Source organism: Heterocephalus glaber, unplaced genomic scaffold (assembly GCF_053883595.1).
Source record: "Heterocephalus glaber isolate CG9 unplaced genomic scaffold, H.glaber_assembly_v1.0 deba00001645, whole genome shotgun sequence".
Classification (NCBI taxonomy): domain Eukaryota; kingdom Metazoa; phylum Chordata; class Mammalia; order Rodentia; family Bathyergidae; genus Heterocephalus; species Heterocephalus glaber.
Window position 1 is genome coordinate 668502 of NW_028258398.1, and position 24453 is coordinate 692954.

The 24453-nt window shown below is 52.9% G+C and overlaps 1 protein-coding gene across 17 annotated transcripts in view; it reads right to left on the reverse strand.

Moving 5' to 3' along the window:
• The window catches only part of Mgll (monoglyceride lipase), a 178019-nt gene that overhangs the window by 13077 nt on the left and 140489 nt on the right, over positions 1 to 24453 (reverse strand). For 12 of the 17 annotated variants that reach the window (XM_087196974.1, XM_004875281.4, XM_087196979.1 and 9 more), the window contains 2 exons: positions 4006 to 4142; positions 2918 to 3028 (listed from right to left, as the gene is read on the reverse strand). In XM_087196974.1, the coding sequence (XP_087053100.1) occupies positions 2918 to 3028; positions 4006 to 4142 (248 nt within the window). The remainder of the gene's footprint in view (positions 1 to 2917; positions 3029 to 4005; positions 4143 to 24453) is intronic. The other 5 variants (XM_021252502.2, XM_013069487.3, XM_087196981.1 and 2 more) reach the window with 1 other exon arrangement.

Here is a 24453-nt window from a genome sequence, read left to right on the forward strand (position 1 = left end):
CTGCCTGGGGCATTTTTGTTTCCCTTGAGGGTCCCAGAAAAAGAAGGGCGTGACCAGCTGCCTTACAGTCCTGAGAGACCTCCCTGACAAGCACAGGTCAGGGGACATGAATCCACTTTGCCAACAGCTGAGGTGGGGCCCATGGGATTTCTGTTCCTAAATCTGTTGCTGCCACTTTCTCTGTGAAACCACTTCCCCAGTGCTGCAGTGTCTGGGGCACCAAGCTCTGTCCTTATTGTGTCCTTCTCCGGGCTAAATATATCTCAGCTTGTTGAAAACCAGCCTCAGCTAAGAAGCAGATGGTGGCAGATTTGGGGGGTGGGAGGAGTTGGTATCCTCCCGTCCCCATACCAGTGGTGAGGAACTGCTCAACTCCTGAGTGCCTGTCTGCGCTCAAAGACTTGGGGTCTCATGCTGCCCACCAGAGTCACCCTGATGGTCTGGTGGACAAGGACACATGCTAGGGAGCCCTGTGTCTCTGAGTGTCACAGCAGCAACCGCTGGAATGACCGGAAGTTTACCATCAGGGACCTTACTTACAGCAGGCCCTGTCCCTTCAAGGAGACCCTGTGCCAGTCTGGAGGGCGAAGGAGCACCAAGAGGTATAGCTAAGCAAGATGACACAATAAAACCAGAAAAATAAACAGGCCCACCAAAAGAACCAAGGAAGAATGACCCAAGAGTTCAAAGACCCTTGACTATACTCACAAATTATTCTTAAACTTTTTAAATCAAAACCTTTTTTAGCAAAAGATCTTATGACACTCTTTCAAGGAGGTTGTTAGAAAACCCAAGAATTCGGGGAGGGTCACTGTGACCCCAGGGCAGGCTGTGACCCTGGGACACCCAAAATTGCAGTGGGCAGGAGCAGGAACAGATTCCAGGGTGGGAGGTGGCCCTCAGCTCCAGGGCACAGGGAAATCTAATTTGTCTCGGTTAATAAGAAGATACCTGTGTTCCCCCAGGGGTGACCAGCTCTTGATTTGACAAGGTGATCTATTAGCACTGGCTCTGAAAGGTCACAGTGCCCAGAAGTGTTGCCTTGCCGGTCAGCGTACGGCCCTGGGGGACTCTGGGAAGAAACCCTGTCGGCCCCACCCCTAGGCACAGCTGCTGTGGTCCCCTGCACTTTATCTGAAAAGCCCTCTGGTCCTGGCTTTTCTCTAAGGGACAACACAACATCATTTGCTTCTCCGTGGACATATCTTCCATGCACAGCCAGCAGCCCATGCAGGAGTGACATCTGCCACACAGCGGTATCAAGCCTTGTGCCTGGCACACTTTGTGGTCCTCAAACATCCAGCCACAAGGTGCAGGGGAAGGCCCTCCTCTCCACCACCATCCCGCCAGCCTGAGGGATGCTGCCTCCTTCTGCGCTTCACATCTGTTCTTGAGGGGAGAGGTCCAGTGGGTCCCACCTCCCTCACATATTTAACGATGAAGCAGTGGGCAGTGTATAGTGTGCAAGGCCCAGGGACCTTGATTGTCCTGTGACAACCTCCACTGCTGTCCCGCACAGGGCTGAGACTGACTGCTGACGCTCAGTGCCACATGCTCATGGGGACTCCTGTCACAGGGAGTGAAATCTGTGGAGCCGATGAATGAAGGGCATCGCTGTCCTCTGGTTCCACTCCTGGATGGTCCCAGGGGTCTTTTTTCCCAGCCCACCCCCATCTCAGCTCACCACCTTTCTGTGTTACACACAGGAAGCGTCACTGGGGTCAGGATCAGGTGGGGTGGGCTGGAGGAAACTCCCGAGCAAGGGCCTCAGTATCATTCCCCGCCCTCTGCTCCACTGTGCAGGTCCAGAGAATCACCCCGGGAATGTGGGGGGGCTAATACCTATTTATTTATATTTTGGATTTTTGAAGACAGGGTCTCATTATGTAATTCAAGGTGGCCTTGAATTTACTGTACTATATACTCCAAGCTGGCCTTGAACTTGAGGCAATCCTCCTGCCTCAGCCTCTTTAGAGCTGGGATTATAGGTGTGCCTCACTGTGCCCAGTTTAATGCCATTATTTAATATGCAATCCCACCCACTGTCATTTGGTGGCAGGCTATAGGGTAGGCCTGTGGGCCACCATCTCCTGCCCCCTTTGAGAGTCCCGAGACCTCTGCTTGGGTCTGGAGGAGAGGGACGTTCCTTGGGGACACGAGCTGGGACTGTCACCTTTCAGAGCTACATGGCATCCACTATTAGGCTTCATGGCAGCAAGGACAGATCTATACTGACGCTATGTCAATAGCCCACGAAGGGGCCGGGGATTTAGCTCAGTGGTTTCGCCGCCTGCTGCGCAAGCACAAGGACCCGAGTTCGATCCCTGGTACCAAAAAAAAAAAATAGGAGGAGCCCTACGGACCTCTGCCCTCTTTGCCTTCCTGGGCCAGGTGGCACCTGAGGTCGTTTTGGGGATTATCGCTGGCTCAGAGCTATGATGAGAGGGCCCCGAACATGGAGTGTTGTCCTCGGATAACACGAGGAGTGTCAGCCCCAGATAAACCTCACAGCATAGCCGACAGCCTCCCGGGTTGCAGTGCCCGCTTCTCAGCTGCGGCAGAAGCGTCGCCAGCCCTGCTCCCTCGCCACCTCCTGGCAGGCTGGCACACAGCTCCAGCCAGCGTGTGACCCTCAGCGGGTGTGGCCTCTCTGGACGTGTAACCTTTCCTCTCTTAAACTCACCATCAAAACATGCACAAACAGGAAGGGCTTTTTCTTGTGTCTTTGGGGGGAAATGAGCCTGACTTTTGGAATGGAGCCCAGCAGTAACAATGCCTGATCCCTGTCCAAACTTTCAAACAATATCCATGACATCCGGGCCCTGGCTCTGGCCCTTTGGCTCCCACACCAACTATAAATGGAAGCTGTGTGTCCCCGGGGGCCCTACAGGGGTGGTCAGACCAAAACACCCTTTACCTTGAAAGTGGTTGCAGATTCTGGACTGGGGAGGACCAGAGGTGCAATGAGGGCCATGCCGGCGAAGTGGCCGGGCCTCTCGGCAGCTGCGAGGATGGCGATGGCTCCGCCCTGCAAGGCAAGCCAGGCACAAGTGTCTCACCGGCACGTCTGCGAAGCCCCATGTCTCTCCTGGTCAGGAGCCCGAGGACGGCTACCTTGGCATGGACGCCGTCAAATGTTGGACAAACTAGATCTGAAGTTATTTTATCGTGCCTTTTTCCCTCTCTGGGTTTTCTAAGAGGAAACATTTCGGAGGACTATAAATAAGGCTCCTGCCCGTGGGCTGCGAGTTAAACAATGACACAGTCCTTTTTCATTTCGAGCCAAAAGCTGGCCGGGCAGGGGTTCATCCATTCTGAGTTTCATATGAGATTTCTGGGTGAGGAACGGGCCAGGGGTAGAGTGGTAAAATTCAATCATAATAAAGGCCCCGGAAATGCAGTTTCCAAGAAAAGTACTTAGCGACTGTGGACGGTGAGGGAGGAGGGAGGACTTGGCTGTTGGGAGCTCAAAGGTAATTAAATCCCAGGGTAGGACCTCAGATGCTCACAGGGCCAAGCGAGGAAGAGACACAGAGCAGCAGAGGCTGGCAGTGATGAGGGGACAAGAACCCTCCCTGGTGAAATGTCCCCAGCCATTCACCTCCTAGAAGTTCCCAATCCCCCGCCAAATGGTCAGCTCTGTGGGCTGATCTGGCCCAGCTTGAGGGCCCCTGATTTCATGATTTAACCTGGTTGATTCCTGGGAGATTCTGCAGATTTGCACAGTGAAGAGGCTTTTGAGTGGCTTTAAGGAATGGCTTCCCCAGGGGTCCTGTGAAATGGCACCACGGGGCCAAAGGGGACAGACACAGAGTGGCAGTGCCCAGGTCCTCTGGGGCTGCCTCCAGGAACTGGCCCATGTCCTGAGCAGTGAGGCACCTGGAAATCCAAGGGCAGGGTGTGTAGACAGCAGAGGCGGGAGAAAGCCAGAGCACACCACACCCCAGGACCCCATGAGGCCAGGCCCCAGGGATCATCTGAACCAGGTCTCCAGTGTCTGCTTACCATAGAGTGGCCCAGCAGGAAGACTGGCAGGCCGGGATAGTCCTTCTGCATGGTGTCCACATGATGCAGCACGTCCCTGACAAAGATCTGGAAGTCAGACACCACCAACCTCTCCCCATCACTCCGACCATGGCCAACTGGAAAGGAATGGGAAACAGCCACAGGGTCATCCACCAGCTCTTAGTGTAACATCTCATTTAACCCTTGCCCACCACCATGAATGTTGCAATTCTTGCCTGCTCCTTTTACGGATTAGGAAATCAAGGCACAGAATAGTTAAGGAAGTTGCTCGAGATCACACAGCGGGGGAGCACACAAGGGTGCAAACATTCCAAAGCCTGTCTACTCAGCCACATCCTCTGGGTGTAATGTCCAAAGGAAAAAGAAAACAGGCACACAGATGGCCCGGCACACAGCTTCTGTGGCCGAGGACACCTGTGTGAGGCTCAGTGCCTTCTTGGGCTTCCTTGGCCCTCACGCCTCATAGCCAGGCCACTACTGGCCTTTACCAAGTAGAGCTAAGTCTGTCATCTCCCTTGTGGCTTTAGGTGAATATCGTGTGACAAACTCAAAGTAAAATGCGACGGCCACGCGTGCCTGCCAGGAATCTTCTCAACGGAGCAGCAATAATATTAGGTCACGCGCTGGCCCTCTGGATTTTTGTTTTATTTGTCACATTTCTGCATTATTCACTTCCCCTCTGTTCCTCCCTTAGGGTCCCTCCATGCTTCCCCTTTGGGAAGGATATCATCACTATGGAAACCACTGGCTTGGCCAGGTGATGGTGCGAAAGCTGTAGAAGCAGGAAGAGCTTCCATAGGGCTGGATGGGGGCCTGCTGTTCCTTCTGCCAGAGGTCCTGGAGTAACAATAGTGCTCCTCTGACAGCAGAAAGGGGTGAGGGAGTCTCAGGCCTGGAACCTTCCAGCTGCCCAGACCCCGCTGGAAACCCCCCTGGGGCCAGACCCCAAACTCTGGTTTCCCACAGGTTTAAGTATGAAGCATCCCCCAAAGACTCAAGGGCAGAGCTCAGCCCTCAATGCAGCAGTATCCACAGGGGCCTGGACAAGTGGCTGGATCCCGAGGGCCTTCACCTCACAGTGGATTAACCACTGGTGGGTTCATGGTGATGGGCTATTGGGAAGTGGTAACTCCTTGGAGGAAGTGGGTCCCAGGGCTGGGCCTCTGAGGGCTCTATCACATCCCCATCCCTTCCTCCCCGCCTTTTTCCTTTCTCTCTGCTTCCTGGTCGCCATGAGGTGAGCAGCCTTCCTCCATGCCCTTATGATGCTTCTGCCTCACACTGGCATAGGAGCAGTGGAGCCAGCTACCATGGACTCAAACTTCTGAAACCGTCAACTGAGTCAAATCTATCCTCCCAGAAGTCATAGCAGGGCATGTGGTCCCAATGATGAAAAACTGACTGAGATACCTCCTAGCTCTCTCTGTTTTCTCTGTTTCCTTTCCTTAGAAGACTTCTGCACTTCTATATTTTTTATTAAAAATGAATTTTAGAAGATAATTCCCTCACATGATTCAAATGTCAAAGTGGTACACAAGGTAGACACTGAGTGGTCTCCTTCCCAATTCTTCCTCTTCTATTCTCTCCCTCTCATCTTTCTCTTTGTGTGTCTGCCTCTGGACAAACAAACATAGACATCAACGCAGGTGCCCAGCCCTGAGTTATTCTATTTTTTTTTTTTTTTTGGTACCGGGGATCGAACTCGGGTCCTTGCGCTTGCAAGGCAGGCAGTGGAACCATTGAGCTAAATCCCCGGCCCTGTTATTCTATTTTCTAAAGCAGCAGTTTGCCCAGAGTGGCTCCATTTTGAGCACAAGTGCCAAGTTACAGTGACCCTACACCTTGCCTGCACAAGTAACGACCACTACCTGCCCAGTATAGCCACAATGCACAAACTGATAAAGAACTTATTCACACCAATAAAAAACTAACATCGCCAGGCGTGGTGGCATGAACCTGTAATCCCAGTACTTGGGAGGTTGAGGCAGGAGGATCACTGCCAGTTTGAGACCAGTCTGGGCTACACAGTGAGACCCTGTCTCAGGAGGAAAAAAAATGGAACTTAGGAACTTATCAAATTAGAAGAGGAGCACACGGATACACAGGCACAGCAAATGATTCCAGAGAAACCAGACCTGGAGCTTATCAAACACACCAGCTAGAAGGCCTTATCTAGGCTTCTAAAGGAGGGGCTCCCCAGACTGGGCGGCAGCATGGGGCACCTCTGCCTCGTCAGCTGTCACAAGCCTCACCCAGGAAATTGGCAAATGATGGACTTTTGGCTCTCTGTCCCTGGCTTCCTTCCTGCCTGTGACACAAAGCCTCTTTGACACTGCCTGCTCCCTAGACCTGAGCCCCAGGGCAGGGCTGAGCCAGAGCTGCTCCTCCCCATCAGCCACCGCGTGATGCTTTGGCATGGGACTGCTTCTCTGCCTTTGGCCTCCTGAAATCCCCTGGTGGCCTTGAACCTTTTCCTCGCCATTCTGTGACTGTATGCCACTGTGTGAAGTGTGATGCTGACATGCCTGTTACAGACATTAGTTTTGTTTTGTTTGTGGTACCAGGGATCAAACCTGGGTCCTTGCGCTTGTGAGGCAGGCAGCGGACAGACATTAGTAATCAAGACTGGAACGGACTGATTGCCATGGTCACAAAGAAACCAAGTGAAGCCAAGTCCCCAGTGAATTAAAGCTGATGAAACTGATGGAGCATCTGCATTTACTGCCACTCAACAATTCTGACATGGGAGAAAGACACGAAGGCACCTGTCTGTTACCACACAGCTCATTCAACACCCTCTTCAACACAAAATCACCTGCAACACATCCTGATCCGCATCTCACTTTGTCACCTGATGAAAGATCCTGAAGATTTTGCGGTGTGTGAAATCAAGCTCCTAGCCAGCTTTTTCATCAACATTTTCATTGCAAAAATTTCAAATGCACAAAAGAATATTTCCGGGCCGGTGATTTAGTTCAGTGGTTCTGCCGCCTGCCTTGCAAATGCAAGGACCCAAGTTTGATCCCCGGTACCAAAAAAAAAAAAAAAAAAAAGAAAATTTCCTGGAAGAATATTCCTGTAAACATCCATATGCTTACTACCTGTATTCAAAAGTTACGCTTTTATCTTTATTTTCTGTATGTATGCACATTTATAAAGATAAAGATGAATGACTCATGTAAAAATAAGTTGTAGAGGTTTCTTGTTTTTTGAGACAAGGCCTCACCACGTAGTCTAGGCTGGCCTTGAACTCACTATGTAGTCTAGGCTGGCCTCAAACTCCTGGTGATCCTCCTGCCTCAGCCTCCCGAGTGCAAGGACTACAGGGGTGTGCCACCATGCCCTGCCCCAAACCTTTCTAGGCTCCTTGTCTAGGGTTCCTTCTTTGCACTCCTTTGTCACTTGCAGGAGCTGAGACCCTTGCCGCCATTTAACTTGTACCAGCCTCTTAGCCAATCTCCCTGCAGCTGCCCAACCCTCCACACACTCCCACCTCCTCTCCCCAGCTGCTGTGATCCTGGCCACACTTCCCCTTTGTTTCCCAACACTGCCCAGATTCCAGCTCAGCATCCTTGGGCCCTGCTGACAGCTCCCAGGGGCGCCTCCTCTCTCTGAATCACACATTCCAGGCTCTGCACACATCTACATGCCCTGGCCAGCACCTCTGAGCCGAGGGCCCTTTGTCCGGACGCCCTCGCCCTGTAGGGGCTGGAGTGAAACCCCTGGGGCCTCTCACCGCCCCAGCCCTACCAGCTGCTGCACCCCGCCCAAGGCCGGTTTCCCTTCCACACCCTCAGGCCCTTCCTGTGCTGTCACAGTGAGCTGCTCAGAGCCCTCTCTTTCCTCTGGCCAGCAGGAGGTCCCCGAGTTCCTCACAGTCCAGAGGACTCTGGGTTTGGCTGGACCAGGGCCAGGACTGCATCTAGGTATCCTCTCGATCTGATTCCCTGCACAAGCCTGGGGGTGGCAGGTGTTCCATGAATGACTCGAACAATGGCCACTCACCAGCGATTGAGCTCCATGACTCTAGCGATAGGTGAAGCCATGCATCACCTCTATGAAGCGGTAATTCTGCATAAGCACTGAAAGTCACTCTTCTTGTTACAAGAACACCCCTGCTCCACAGACTTTTTTTTTTTTTTTTTTTTTTTTTCTGAGAAAGTGTTTCACTGTGTAGCTCAGGCTGCCCTTGAACTCACTATGTAGCCCAGGCTGGCCTCGAACTTGCAGCAATCCTCCTGCCTCAGCCTCCCAAGTACTAGGATTACAGGTGTGTACCACATGTCCAACTTTGCTCCATATACTTTAATCCAACATATTTTACATGTTGTTTATCCTGATTTCTCTATTATTAGTCATGCATATTATTATTATCATTAAGTGAGTCTTGTGCCAGGGATTTAGCTCAGTAGTGCCTCACCTGCCTCACAAGCATGGTACTGCTTCCCTCCTCAGGGCTACACACAAAAGGAGGCCATACGGGTGACAACATTATGGTGATTCTTGGGGTCTTTAAGGCCTTAGGGACCTTTTCTGTTTCATTTTCTGAGACAAGGCCTTGCTATGTAGCCCAGGCTGGCCTTGAACGTGGCAATCCTGCTGCCTCAGCCTCCCTTGTGCTGGGATAACAGGTGTGCACCACCACACCCAGCTCCCTGGGGACGTCCTTCCATCCTGCACCTCTGTTAGGTGCCTGCTGTATGCTGGCTGGTGTTGGGTGTGGCACACATGGAGATCCATGAAACATGGGTGTGGCCCTGGGGGCAGATGTGCATGCAGAACCAAAAATGTGCTCTAACTTCATGGGGAGGTCTGAGCATCAGCACATCCTTCCCAACACAGCGGGTGATCATTCCGTGTCTCCGTTATTATACGGCAGATGGCGGAGGGCACCTTTTTGCCATTATGGTTCTTGGTTTCCTGATAAAAACCTCACAGGAAGCCATCTACTGGGTCTGAAGAGCATGCAGATCAACTCACATGTTTCTTCCCCCTTGTCTGCTTGCTTCCGTTTCTTTTCTCTCCACAGTGCTGGAGTGGAACCAGCAGCCTTGCCCCCCATTGTGCTCTCAGCCCCTCTTCCCCTCTGGCAACCCATTTCTTTACCTTGAGTGGGGAGGGATCCAGGGAACAAATCCATCCGACCCAAACAACGTGTTTGAAAATACTGCAGACTCCAGGCCAGCTGTTTCGGAAGTTCTAATGGCAGGCAGAGTCTTGTGGTTGCCTGAGCTCTGTCAAACGCTCCCCACAGTGACTTGACCAAAGACCAGCCCAGGGGCCACCTACATGTCCAGCTTCGCAGATGCCCCCATGACAGTTTTTTGTCTTCTGAGTCCAAGCTTGATGATGCTTTTAAACACTGAGACAGCACAGCTTCTGTATCACTTTTGCTTTCCTTTCCTTTCCCTCCCTCCCTCCTTCCTTCCTTCCTTTCTTCCTTCCTTCCTTCTTTCAAGACGAGGTCTCACTATGTAGCCCAGGCTGCCCTTGAACTCACAGTGATCCTCCTGCCTCAGCGACCCAAGTGCTGGGATGACAGGCCTGTGGCACCACGCCCGGCCCAGCCCACTGTGTAATGCGGCTCTGGTTTGTCTTCCGTGCTCCTGAGACAGCCAACAGCAGAAACTGCATGGCCACTAGCACTGCATACCAAGCTGTGAGGAGACAGGCCCGGTACCACATTCAAAGTGACAAGCCTATGTCCCTTTGCTGCCACCAGAAAAGAACATTTGGCCACCAACCAGCAGGTTCCATAAATGCTAGAAACAAACATCCTGTCAGGGTCCAAAAGCAGAGTGTGTGGGAACCAAGGGAGACTCGGAGTCACAGGTCAAAGGAATGAGAGAGGTGAGGTGACATACGTGACACAAAAACCGCCTGTCCCCACAGGCAGCCACTTCCTCCCTCAGCACAAGGAACTTTGGCCGTTTCCCTCTCTACCCAAAAAACATGCATATGGCAAAAAGTCCAAGATCACAGCTTGTTGGCCTGGAAAACAGTTTGTTTCCCTCAACAAAGCCATCTCCTCCTCTTCCATCTGCGGCTGTCCTGGCTTCCCCCGAGACCCTTGGCACCGCCTGGCGTGGCATCCCAGCTCTATGGCTCGAGTCACCACACCCGGAGGAAGATGTCTCCTCTGCAGCCTCCATGCTCTACTCGATTTTACAAAGGAGATAAAGAAAGAAATTAATTTCTTTACTAATTGGCAGCAGCTTGAGAAAGGTACGGAGATGCCAGAATTCAGCATATGGGCTATGGAAACACATTCAGACTCAGATCTTTTTTTTTTAAGCTGTGACAGCATGCTTTATAATGTAACCAACTAAAAGGCTGTTTCGGTGCAGCGTTTGCGAAGTAAAGCATCCTCAGGATTTCATATTTAGAGGATTTATTTGAAAACATCGTACTCTCCACTGTATAAATAAGAGGAAACAGCATGACAAAAAGTGTCATAACTGCGGTTCTTGGCACTGGTTGCGATGATCTTCCTTTTGTACGGTGCTTCGGGATGACGATTTGGGTTTCCGAGTGCGAGGGAGGCTGGGTCCAGGATGGGTGAACACGTTCCCATGTGTCATGCCTGTGCCTTCCCCTGTGATTCTCTCTCTTGGGCAATGCTGCGGGCCGGGCACTCTGGGAGGACCAGAATCCCCCAGAAACACCAGCCTGATCTTCCTCTCTGGCTTTAAACAGGTGCGGGATGAGGAGGGGTGTTTACCACCAGAAACTTCCGGGATGTGACAGATCAAGGAATACAAAATCCATAGCAGAATACCAGGATGCGAGGCAAATTCCAAAGAATGCTGCCGGCAAATGGCAGAATCCAGCAATCAGCAATCCCAAGGGCTTTCAGAATTCAGAAAAATGTGTAATGTAAGAAAAAAACCCTCCCACACACTTGGCAGTGTTAGATCCAAATAGAGGGGAACCATGTCAAGGGGATAGTCAACCGTAGGTCAAATTAGGCAAACTTCTGAAATGTCCTGGATTTTAGAGAACAATTAATTTTAAACCGCGTCTTCTCTTTGTCCTTAAAATTAACTTTGTGACAATAAATGATTAAAGAGATATTTCTCCCCCAGTTTGGAAATTGAACCCAGAGCTTCACACATTCTAGGATGTGATCTAGCAGTGCTTTGAAATTTTTTAAAATTTTGAGACAAGATCTCACTAAGTTGCCCAAGCTGGCCTCAGCCTGGAGATCCTCCTGCCTCAGGCTCTCAAGTACAGCTAGGCCTGCAGGTGGGGCCCCACTGGCCCTGAGGAACAGACGAAGAGGCTGTGCTGCCTCCATGTGCTTGCTGGTCCACAGGCTGGCAGGGATGCTGGGAGACGCCAGCGAGAACGCAGGCTTCAGAGGCTCCAGTCCTGACTGCTGCTTTTGAACCCTGTGACCTTGGCAGATTACTTGATCACTGTGATCGCTGTTTCCCCCTGTGAAAACTGACATCTGGATCACGGGGAGGGTTCGATGAGACGACCCTGGCACTCAGTCCCTGCTCAATAAATGTCAGTTTCCCCCTTTTCCCCCTTTTGTGCCTTGTTTTTGCAGGCAGAGGAACCAGAAGCCTGGTTGAGGACCCTTGAGCTCTGTCATGAGGTCTGTGCCTCCCCCTTAATGCCACCACCCTGCTCAGGCCCAACAAGGCTGTCCTGAAGGCCACACTAGCAAGGTCCAGCCAGCTGTCCAGAGAGGCTGAACGGTGCCCCAACCTCTCACAAGACGAGATGTGCCCAGCAGGCGTGGTGGTGCACACCTGTAATCACAGCACTCGGGAGGCTGAGGCAGCAGGATCATACCCTGAACTACATAGTGAATTTGAGGCAAGCCTGAACTACATAGTGAGACCCTGTCTCAAAGACAAACAAGAGACCAGATGTGAAATTCTGTATTTCTGGTGCTATGCTACACAAAAGACATTTTGATTTTTATGACTGGAATGGGAGATCCAGGACCTGGGCAGAGAAGGCTTGAGATAGAAGGCAGGCAGGCATGAGAGAGAGAGAAGGCTGGGAAGCCTACAGCGTCACAGGGCCGACCAGGTGGGATGAGCTCTCCACGGTCTTGGGATGCCGGGCCGGGGTGGGGGGGGGGGACGGCACCCACCAGGCATCTCTGTGCCCTCCCCCAGAGAAGGAACAAACCGCAACTGTGGGCACATGCAGAGAGTGCCTATGACCACGGCCCACGCCCCACCTTTCCTAGGAGCTTCTCCAGCCACTCCTCAGCCCTGTGCAGATGAGTCTCCCCGTGTCACTCCCAGAGCTTTCCTGTGGGTGGCTCTCAGATGAGGATGTGAGCTGTTACGGAGTGACTCCTGCTGTGCAGACCCTGCCCCGTGTCCACCTCCCAACCTGGTCCTCCTGCTGTGGTCCCCGCCTCTGCAGGGATGGAACCCAACTCTCCCTTGCTGTCCCCGGCCTCCACACTGGCTCCTTCCATGGGCATGTGTATTCTCCTTCCATCTTGCCCGTCACTCCCCCAAGGAAGCCCCTCGTGTCTCTGGGGCTTCTGGCCCTGGGCTTCCAACCGTTTTCTTGCCTTGGTCTCCCACCCCCAGCATGTTTTTTATTTTGTACTTTGAGACAGTGTCTTACTAAAGTCACTACAGTTGTCCAGGCTAGGCTCAATCTCATGATCCTCCTACCTCAGCCTCCCGGAGTGCTGGGATCACAGGAAGAAGGCTTCTTGGCCACCTTCTGCTCTCTGAGGTGCCGTCGGGCAGAGCTGGAGTCTGGCCTGGCCCCAGGGAGGTGACAGGGGCGTGGTTATCATCCGTCCCAGTGCTGTTTCCAACCATCACAGGGCAAGCTCCACATGCCACTCACTCTCAGGACCTCAGCACTTGTGCAAGTCCAGCCTTGCGGGTTTCACTCGACTGAGACACTCCTGCATTCCCCTCAGAGTGCCTGCTCCTCCTGTGTCCCTGGGCCCCTCTCTGCTCCCTGTGTGACGAGTCCCCAAGTCCAATGTGTCCCACAGCCTCTCTTACAGAGCCAATGCTCCTCCCACCTCCAGAACAGGACTACTTGTTTTAACTTCCTATCTCTGCCATGAACGTGCTGGGCTCATGGCAGCTTCTCAAGAACAAAAGAACCAGCTGGGTGTGGTGGTGCAGGCCTGTGATCCCAGCACTCAGGAGGCTGAGGCAGGAGGATGGCCACAAGTTTGAGGCCTGGGCTACACAGTGAGACCCTTTCTCAAAACACCAAAACCAAACCCTAAAACCCCACTGGTCTGTCATATGGGCACACGCACTCACATATGCACAGCTGGAAGAATGTACCACAAAAAAGGGTTCTCTGGTTGTCTCAGGTAATTAGGTGATTATGGCTATTTTCATTTTTTGTCCTTTTTCGGTATTTTCCAGCATTTCCATAAGGAACTGGCACTCCATCAGGAAGGCAGGAGAAAGGCCTATCTTCTTTTTGAAATCCCACCAGCACATAGGTGCTCCAAGCATGGAAGCAAAATCAGCCAGCCTCCCCATCAGCTGGCAATCATCAAGGTCCAGAGAGGTGGAGGAAGTGCAGTTGGAGCAGTGCATTAGGAAACGAATGGGCTAAGTGTGGGAGGGCTGGAGGGAGGGGAAGCGTGACAATCAGCTCAGGAGCCCTTTCACAGCGCTGATGCTTCAGCGGCCTGGATTCGTGCCATCAAGACAATTCCCTAACCGCCAGCGAGATCTGCCTGGGACTGAAAAGCAATTATCAAAAACCCCTCCAAGGAGTGCATATCTTCTGAGTTTCCTGCAACACTCTCGGAAGCCTCACTGGGTCTCAGGGGAAGCCGATGGAGGCTCCGACTTCTCCCTCTGCAACCAGCCCCCCTGCTCGGCTCTTCCCAGAGAGGCCAGATTCCAACACCACACGGTGCCGGGCCGTGGAGCCTGGCCTCAAAGGACTTGCAGCCTCTGTGTAGTCTCTTGAAACTGCTGCCGCCAGGGTCATGAGCCTGGGTCATCCTGCCGGATCAGCTGTGACACGTCCCAGCTCCATTACTCCTGTCATCCCAGCTACCAGCTGTGATTCCCAAACATGAGGCTGCCCAGCCCAGCACTGCGGGTCGCACATCGGAGACCTCGCCCACTCGCAGTGTCACTGGTGAGGTCAGTGGCTGCTGACTGAAGCCTTGAAGCTTCGGAGGGTATTTGTTACACAGCCACAGCTGACTGACTGACCATGGCATGATTAAACTGCCCTCAGGAATTTCCTTCTAAGTGTGAAGCTCTGGCCAACAGAAAGGTTTGGTACCTGGGCAGGCAAAGAGAGGTAATGACACTTGGTCATCCAGCACAGTGCAGACAGAATGGAATTGTCACTTATTCTAAGAGACAGTCCACAAATGCCATTCCACTGTTCCTCACACTGCCCACCTGTCCCCGGTGTGGATTCTTCCAGACATGGGTCCGACCTCCATGGGATTTTGTTTTGCGGCCATCCCCTGCTGCCCCAGAAACGGGACTCTTCTCCCATCACAGCATATGTTCTAGGCCTTTCCACAGCCAGTGTGACAGCAAATCCTGGGCCCTGTGAAGCTGAGGACCCCTCGTGGATGGGTGGGTGGGATTTCCCAACTGTCCACCACGAGGTTGGTCTCTCCACGTGGGACACCAGCCCCTGGGGTAGACACTGAGATGGCTGAGGGGAGGGAAGGAACAGCGAACCGAGCCTGCTGCAAAGCCCATGCTGGCCCGCCTGGACATCGGGGTCCCACTCCCCCCTGCCTGGCTCCTCCCAGTCCCTTCTGCCACACCCTTCTAAGTAGTCAAACACAGGTGTCTCTTCTTTCCTGCTTTAATCTAAAGTCACATGCAACAAAGTGGATATTTTTTCCTAAGAGGGAACAAAATTGCCCTCCATTTAATTCTGCCTTGCCTCGACTGGTTTTTCACATTCAATGGGCCTCTAGTGAAGAAAGAAAGATTGTCCTCTGCTGTTTTACGAAGAGAATAGCAGGCCCTGTGGGCAGAAGAGGGATCATCACAGAGACAGAGGGCTCCGTATCAAAATGGTCAGCACACTGAAGCCCCATGGGAGACAATGCCACAAGCAGAAGTCACGACTGGCGTTCTGGTCACTGTCACAGGAATCCCTTCCAGCTTCCCTGAGAGGCAATGCTGAAGTCTCGGACTCCTCCAGTGGTGCTGGCCATCGATGCCACTGTTTCAGTGTCCCACAGTGTGTGCATGGCCCCTGCACAATGTGGCCCTGGCCATGAGTCCTTAGGTCAGCGATGCCTGTTGTCCCACATCACTCTGATCCCTATTCCCCTGGCTCTGCTCTAAAGACCACTTGGTCCGGAGGTGGTAGGTGGGTTTCCTGCATGCCCAGGCAGATGTAAGCAGCTCCTGACATGGCTGCTGAGTTGTGGCTTTGTGTTTGGATACCTGTGCACAAATGTCACCTCTGTGGCCACCACTGTCCTCACTTAAAATGGTGATAATCATGAGGTCACATCAGCCTCGGGGGCAGGGTCTCCTTCTGGACTCAGTTCGGCAATGGGCCATGACTGAGTCAAAGTCACAGGATGGCAATGTGCCTCACAGGACCTGGGCCTGGGGGACAGGCAGGTCCCGGACACCCTTGGGGACAGGTGCTTCTGACTTGGCACCAGAGGGTGAAGTGGCGGGTAGTCCTGGGGGGAGCCTTGTCTCCTGGGGCTCACGGTGGCTTCCAGGGGTTCAGCTTGTGGTCCCCCTAGCTGTGTCCTCGCCATTCCCTCTGGCCACCTCTGTCCTGTCACTTCTGAGCAGCATCCTGTGGGTGAGGCTCAGCAAGGAGGCTCGACCTCAGTGACCCAGGCCCTGCTCCACCTGGGCTCCTGGGCTTCCTCCTGCTGGCACCTCCCCATGTGGACTTGGCCCACAGCTGCCACTGAGTCCTGGGCCACCAGCCTCTGCCACCACCATTCCCACCCAGTTCACTCTGAGCTCCGATCCCCGGGAGAGAAGGAGGTGCTTAGATTACTCAAGGAAACCTCTTCCTTGTAGGGAAGCAGTCTTGTTGTCACCGACACAGGCCTAAAAGGCACTGCAAAGAAGACAGACACCCACACAGGGCAGGGTCGCAGAGTCGCAGAGTCGCTCCTGTCTCCGTGGGGAGTGGTTCCTGCCCACCAGGGGATCGAATCTGTACATGCTTGAGTCCCTGGGAAAAGCATGCAGTATCTGCAGATAACTACGTAACTTCCATACACATTATATCATCTTTACATGACTTACAACACCTCATGCAACATAAGTCCCACCTCAATAGCTGGCATATCTTACACTTGGGGAACTGTGATAAGGAAAAACATCTGGGAGCTGGCAGTGGTGCTCAGTGGTGAGCACTTGTTTAGCATGAGCGAAGCTGGGGGTTCCATCCCTAGCACCGAGAAGAAGCCAGGAAGAAAGGAAGGGGGCAAGGAAGGAAGGAGGTCTGCGATACTCAGTCCAGATGCAACCTTCCTCTAATGTCTTCAGCCCCTCTAATGTCTTCAGCCCTCAGCTGCTTGGCTCAGCGCCCCCTGGGTCTGTTCCTGTATCACACACACACACACACACACACACACACACACACGCACGCACGCACATACACACAGTCCCCTGTGCACCTATGAGGGGATTGTGAGAGAACTCACGGTTTCCATGAGAGAGTGGGATGTTTTCTGCTCATATTTTTTAGTGATCTGGGGCGTCCCCAGACCCTTGGGCAGGGACATGCTGGTCTAGACTGTCACCAGGCACCCTAGAGGACGCAGCCCCATCCCTTCGGAGACACCTTGTGCACTGCTCAGCCTCAGAGAGAAAAGGGAAGACAAAACCTGAATTCAGGAAATTTCATCTCTCCTCTGCCACCCTGACCCAGGAAGGAGGGACAGAGACCAGAGTCACGTGCGTGCCTCCTCCCTGGGCAGGGCAGGCGGGAGGGAAAGTGCAGTTTTGCTCAAAGCTCCATTCTGGGGGACATGCACCCTCCTTGCCCAGAGAGACACAGACAGGCATCCATCCAGGGGACTGCGTGACAAGCAACAAGGGGACAGAGGCTGCTTCTGAGTGCAGCTGGAATGTGGGAGTGGGCAGGGTGCGGCGCTGTCAGGGGATGTCGCAGTGGGGGGCCCGCTGTGGGGCCCAGAGCGCATCAAACTATCTGCTGGCCAAGCCTCCGCCTTGTAGACCAGATCAACCAATCCACAGTCTCAGTTCACCTGGCCACGAGTCACCCACGCTGTCACGTGCGCACCGATTCCTTCATTGTGCCTGCTCTTTCCCCTCCTCAAGTTCATACATTTATCAAGGATTTACAGGACTCTATCACAACGCTCAGTGGAAAGTAGTCACTTCCTACACACAAGGAGTGACTGCAGACACTGTTCCTTGCCTACCCCATATCTGTTCTTTCCCTTCTCAGCAACTCATGCCTGATTTTATTCAGGTCAGCAATGGACCCATGTAAAGCACTCTATCTCCCAGCCTCCCTAGTATGCAAATGTGGCCATGTGACTAAGTTCTAGCTGTGGAAACAGAAAAGGAAGTCAACAGATGAAACTTCCAGAAAAGCTTCTTAATTATTACTACAATGATATACAGTACACCTTTCATGTGCAGACCAGTCCAGAGCCTACACCTGGTATTCCTGATACTCCCTGCCCTGGTCCCTGTGGGGCCAATAGTAGGCAGCCCTCTCTCTACCCAGAGCCCATGAAGCTATTCAAGCTAGCTGATCCTGAGCCACATCTTCGTGGAAACCACAGTAAAGCACTCACTTAGTTTCCCTGCATCACCACCTCCCAGTGGACCTGGCTTCCCTGCACGCCCTGCCTACAATGCCATCCCCTCCTCCTGGGAGCACAAAGCTTCACCATGGCAGCATCGCCTGGCCTGTTGGCCTCATCACAACAGAATAAAAACCCAACCTATGCAATCTCCAGACTCCTCTTCCTTGAAAGAGAAATAAACTTTCTTTTCATGCAACCTGTGGTTAATAACCAGTCTCTATTCCTAGCATCCAAACATAATTTCCAATTGAGGTAGAAATCAGACTGAATACACCGAGACACACAAGAAGCGATACATGTCCTAGTCACTTTGCTCATTGCTGAGACAAAACCCTCAACACCTGCAAGTAAAGGAGGAAGCTTTACTGTGGCTCACGTCTCAGTCTAAGCATGGTGGGAGGGGTCTGGGTGGAGCAGAGCTACTCACAGCATGGTGGGCAGGAAGGAGAGAGTGAAGGGAGGAACTGGGAGGGAGATAAACCCAGTGGCCTCCTCTTTTGAGCAGCCCCATCTCCTATCAGCAAGTCAGCTCTGAGCCCCATGATCCAGTCACCTTTGGGGGCTGTCTGAGATCTAAGTCATCCCATAACCCATGCACCATCTCAAATCCCCATGGACACCACTCTCGAGGACAGAGACCTGGTCTGGGGCCGGATGGGACTGGATCTTTTCTAGGGTGACTTCTCCATCCATGGCCTGGCTGCCCCAGGATAATATACATCCTCATCCTGCACCAGCTGAGTGTGGCTGCTGACCCACTTTGCCCAGAGGATGTGGGCAGAAACAATGCTGAGACAGTCTGAGTGAGGTGCCAGAAGCATCCAGCGGGGACAGGATTCGACCAGAGCAGCCCCTGGCCCAAGAAGGATGAGAGGCGTGTGGCCCAACCTGAGGGTCAGAGCCACGTCCAACCCAGCCCAGCTGAAAGCAGCTGACCTTACAGGTGCATGAGAAAGAAGCAGCTGTTGTTTTAGGCTCATGAGCTCTGGGGGAATTTGGTACATAGCATTACTGTGGTCATTGCTGACCAAGTCAGGAAAGCAGAAATCTATAAATACTGATGGATTTCTAATGATTTGATTATTTAGGTGTTGGTCTTTAGTTATTTATTAGGAACAGTACCAGTGCCTACATAGATGCTGTTTGACTTACAATGGGGTTATGTCCTGATGGCCCATCACAGGCTGAAAATACCTGATGTGGAAAATGCACCTGACTGAGCCACAGCCTGAGGGTACAATGGCTGCCACTTCCCCCTCTTGGTGAGTTGCCTCTGTCACTGCTACTGCTGCTGTCTAGCACTGTGAGAGAAGGACCGGACCGCTGGGCACGGTGGCCCATGACTGTAATCCCAGCTACTCGGGAGGCTGAGGCAGGAGGATTGCAAGGTTGAGGCCAGCCTGGGTAACTTGGTGAGAGCCTGAATGCAAATAAACAAGTTTTCAAAAAGGGCTGGGGATGTGGCTCAGTGGTCGAGTGCCTGTTCAACGTGTTCGAGGGCCTGGTTTCCATCCGCAGCACCAGTAAGAAGGAGAGGGAAGAAGCAGGGGAGGGCGGGGAGGGAGAGAACACTGCCCATTGGCCTGGAAAAAGGTCACAGTTAGAAACTCCAAGTACACTTTCTCCAGGTTTCATATCATTTGAAGATCAAGAAATTCTAGGTGGAACCATCTGAACACACAGCACGCACGTGACACGCCGTGACACAGCCCCTGTTGCCAGGGAACCCGTGTCTTCCTTCCAGGACCCCAGAGATCAGCTCGGTGACCGGCATCAAACTGCAGCCACAGGTTCTTCAGAGATGAGCAGGTGACCCGGACAAACGGGAAGCGCCGAGAGCTGAGGCTCCTGACACCAGGAGACGCTCGGGGAGATCCTGATCCAAGCTCCGCCTCACGGGTCACAGGCACCTTGCAAATGGAGCCAACTCGGAGCAAGGAAGCGACAGGTGTGCTCATACCTGCTGCACGCTCATCATATACATCAGTGCACGTTACGCCATCAAATCAGGGTGACAGCGGCCTAAAGCCTCTCGGTCCTGTTTTCCAGATGAGTGGCCCTGTGTGGCCTGGCTCCTTGTTACTCCTGCCATCTCTACCACTTTCTCCTTCTTACACTACCCACCATCTCTTGAGCCTCCTACCCCAGGACCTTTGCACAGGCTCTCACCCCCTACACCTGCCTGGCTCCTCCTCAGCACTGTCTCTGCTCTCCCCATGCCCTGTCCTGCCCACTTGTTATTTCTCAGTATTCTCTGCTCTCTCACTCTTTCAAAGGCTTCTGGAGAGTCAGATATATTTTACAAAAAAAACAAGGGAGAACTGTTGGATTTATGTCAATGGAAGATACCAGTGGGGCGAGGTGGGGTGGGAGAGAAAACCATTCTTGAAAATATGCAGAAAAGCCAAGCCGTGAGTGGCACCTGTCGGCCTGCAGGTGAGGGTGACTCCGAGGCTCTTGTCCCCTCCTTTGTGACAAAGTGCCCAGCGGGTCCCGGCTGGCGGGCATGTTCTCAGGCTCTTGGGCTTGCCTTGCTTGGATGTTGTTCCCAAGGACAGAAGGAGAGGAATTCAGATGCTGCCACTTCCTACACATGCTTTTCCTTTTCTTTCCTTTTTTTTCCCCCCGAGGTGCTGGGGATTGAACCAGGGTCTTCACACTGAGCTACATCCTCTGTTCTTTTATATTTTTTATTTTGGACAGAGTCTTGCTGAGCTGCCAAGTGGTCCAGGCTGAAATGGAACTTGTGATCCTCCAGGCTCAGCCTCCCGAAGTGCTGGGACAAGAAGTGTGTGTCTCCTGGCCTCCTAGACATGCTTCGACCTTGGGGACCCTATGACCTCTAGGGTGCTTGGTCCTGGGGTCTGCAGGAGGAACGGGTGCCCAGCCTGGAGCACACACCTGTCCCAGAGAGCCCCAGCCTCCTCCCTCCCTGGGCTCCAGGCCTTGGAATCTGTTCCCGTGGCCTGCAGAGAAACCCTTGCTGCTTCAAGGGGTTCTTCTCCTTTTTGGGTGAAAGTTTCCACTGTATCAGCGCTCCAGTCCAAGCCACATTTGCCACCGGGCAGCATGGGGAAGTGACCGGGGAAGAATTCAGGGTGCTCGGTGGCCGCTCAGCTCCAGGATGCTGGGTGCAGAGACAGGGGCCACTGGGATGACTGTGACTCTTGGGGTAGATCCTGCGTGTCTGGAGGAAGCACCAGGCCCACTGCACAGACAGGGAAACTGAGGCTGGGAAAGCCACCCAAAGCACAGACCATGGGCCAGGCCACCTGATGGCCTTGTGGCTTTGGGCAAGTTACCTGGAGTCACTGAGCTCACTGAGCTGGCTGAGCGGTCGCTGTGCTGCTGTGGGAAACACTCAGGCCAGCTCCAGAACAAATCACTGGCACAGGCGCAACAAACTTTCCCAGTGGGGAAAGAGTAATTTCTCTTCCTTTAACCGGGACCCATCCTGTGTTCCAAGTTCATCCCCACACAAACAAGATCTATGACTTTGAACTTGGGCACAGCTGGAGCAGCTTCAGCTGCACCCCATGTGGCCTGCAGCCTTTGCCGAGTGGCTGTTGTGTGCTAGGTGCTCAGGAGGTGCAGGGGTCAGCAAGGTGTGGCTGCCGCCCTCAGCACAGTGTTGCCTGGGGTGGAGGAAACGGCTGTCCTAGGGGATGGTTTCTCCAGATGACCTCGGCCACCTCCTGCCCTCCCCTGCAGGGACGCCAGCCACAGGCCCAGGGAGGGAACTCGGTTCCCCTGGACCTCTACGCCCCAGGCTCCTAACAGCCTCTGGGAGAGAGGAGGCGAAGGGGCCTGCAGACCTGGTGTGCAGGAGGGTGGGAAGGGAAATGCCCAGTGCTGGGTGCTCTGCTGTGAGGAGAGCAGGGAGCTGGGGGTGTACAGCTCCCCTCCTCTGTCACTGCCTGGTTCAAAGCCATCCCGATGATCAAACCAGGTGAAGTTTGCAGAACACTGCTTGGATGACCAAGGGAAATTAATAAACATCAGTTCAATACACACATCATCTTGTCCCAACAGAAATCTTATTTATTTAAAAGCCAAAGTGTCACTGTTGCTCCGGCTGGTCTCAAACTCCTGGCTCAAGCAATCCTCGTGCCTCAGCCTCCCCAGTAACTGAGACTACGACCACACTTGTCACATTTAAAAATCATACTAGGTATCCTGTAGTTTTCAAAGATGGGGTGTATGGAGGCAGGCTCCGGTTTTTCTTTTCTTTTTTTTGGTACCAGGGATTGAACTCAGGAACCTTGTGCTTGCGAGGCAGGCGCCGGAATCACTGAGCTAAATCCCCGGCCCTGGCTCAGGTTTTTCTAAGAGCAGTAAGCAGTCACCCCTGTTGCAGGCAGTATTTCTGGGGTGCTTACTGTGAGCTGCTTTAGGTGGGTTAGCTCATTTTAACCCCCTACTGACCTGGTGGGTTAGGGAGAGACTTTGAGTCTTCTCTCACTACAGATGAAAAAACTGAGGTTCAGAGAGGTTAGGTAACTGCCCTAGGGTCACACAGGAAGTAAGTGGCTGAGCTGACTCCAATCTGGGTCTTTCAAAGTCTACGTGTTTGCCCCGCACCCTAGGCAACCTGCACATACACAGTCTGGACTCACAGAGAGGCCATCTTGTCTCAGATCCCAAACCATGGAAAGCAGCACCTTTGGCGGAGAATCTCCTTCTCTAGAATCATCCAGACTTTCTTTTCAACTCAAGATCCCAGCTCTCGTTTTCTTCCTCCTTCAACAAGTGAGTCATTTAAACACTTCAGAAGCTGCTTCTCCCAGAGACCCAGCGTGATGTCTGTTTTCTTCTCACCAGAAAACCTTCTATATTTGCCTCACAGGCCGGCTGTGCCAGGGCAGATTCCTCAGGGGCGAGGCTCCACCCGCCCCGGGACTCAGCACCTGACTGCACCCCGCCTGCCACCCCCCAGAGGCCTGCAGACCATGACCAGATCCCCAAGAGAACAAGAACAGGCCAGGGCTCCAGACCATCCATCCTTTCCTGCCAACAGCCCGGTGAGCGTTCATAACAACCGCATCGGCAGGGTCTGCGATCCCTCAGCTAGGGAGTGCCTGGGGGCAGCGCAGAGAAGCCCTGGATGCTAATAAAGATCGGGGGGCAGCCGGCCCTTCGAGGACAGTGCCGTGCCAGAGCCACGGGCAGCTTCACCACTTGATGTCAGAAAATAAGCAGAAAAGATTTCCGTTTAGAAAGGATGGAAACTACCAACTTCATCTGAAGGAACTGGGAGAAACGTCTTTCGGGTGGTGTTAAATGTGCGCCAAAGAGACAAACGATCCGTGTACCCAGACAGAGGAAGCTTGAGCACTTACTGAGCACCTACTGTGTGCCTGGCAGGTCCCAGGTCAGCAGCCACCTCGTGCACGTTCCTCCTCTAGGACTCATGGCGGGGCGGCACTGGGGCTCAGGGAGGGTTAGTGACCGACGGTCAAACATCACCGGTGTCGCATTTCCCCCATGACCCCTCCTCAAGGTGGACTTGGCCTTTCCCTCCCTCCTGTCTCCCTCCCTCCCTCCCTCCCTTCCTTCCTTCCACTGGCAGTGAGGATTGGACCCAGGGACTCGCACATGCTCAGCAAGTGCTCTACCACTTGAACTACATTCCCGTCTCCTTTATTTTTTATTTTGAGATGGGCGCTTGCTAAGTTGCCCAGGGTGGACTTGAACTTATGACCCTCCTGCCTCAGCCTGTCCAGGAGCTGGGATCACAGGCGTGTGCCTCCACCCCTGGCTTGATCTTCCTGTGATAGCAGGTCTGTCTCCTCTGCTGTACTGCAGCTCTCGAAGGCGCTGATTCAGTTTCCGTCACACCAGATGCTCACACTCAGTAGACTCGGTGCATAGCCGTTTCCCACACACTAGCTGTCCAGTCTGCTTACTGCAGTTCGGAGTGTGTATTTCTGACTTTAACTGCAGATACACTGCACCCTACTTCAGGCACAGCCTATGTGAAAGCCACCTGGGATGGTGCTGGCACCTTCTGCTTGGAATTTGCCAAATTCCACTTCCTCTCACTCAGTCTGCTTTCTGAGGGTCCTTTCCCCCTGTCCATCTTGGTCTCTTTGTCTGCCAGGAAGGCAAGGTCTTTATGAAGAACACTGCAAGCTGGAGCACTCAGAAAGAGCCTTGGAGCCGGGTGTGGTAGTGCACACTTGTAATCCCAGCACTGGGGAGGCTGAGGCAGGAGAGCATCACTGTGAGTCTGAGGCCAGCCTGGGCTACACAGTGAGTTCAAGCCCAGCCTGAACTAAGTAGCAATATCCTGTCTTAAAACAAAACAACCAAATAACAACAAAAAAAGAACTTTGCAGAAGTTTGGAGAGAGTGGCTTTGCTGGTTTCAAGGATCCTGGAAGTCATCGGTGCCATGGATGATACAGCACTGCACGCCATCAGTCTTTGTGACAAAGGACTCTGAGATGAATTGGGGTTTTTTGGTATTGGGGATTGAACTCGGGTCCTTGCGCTTATGAATTGTCTTCTTTTAAATCCCAAGTCTCAGTTTAGTTCTTTTTTTTCTTTTTGATACAGGGATTGAACTTAGGACCTTACACTTCCAAGGCAGGCGCCGTGCCACTGAGCTAAATCCCCGGCCCAGTTTAGTTCTTAAAGAAGGCTTCACTAGGAAATGTCTAA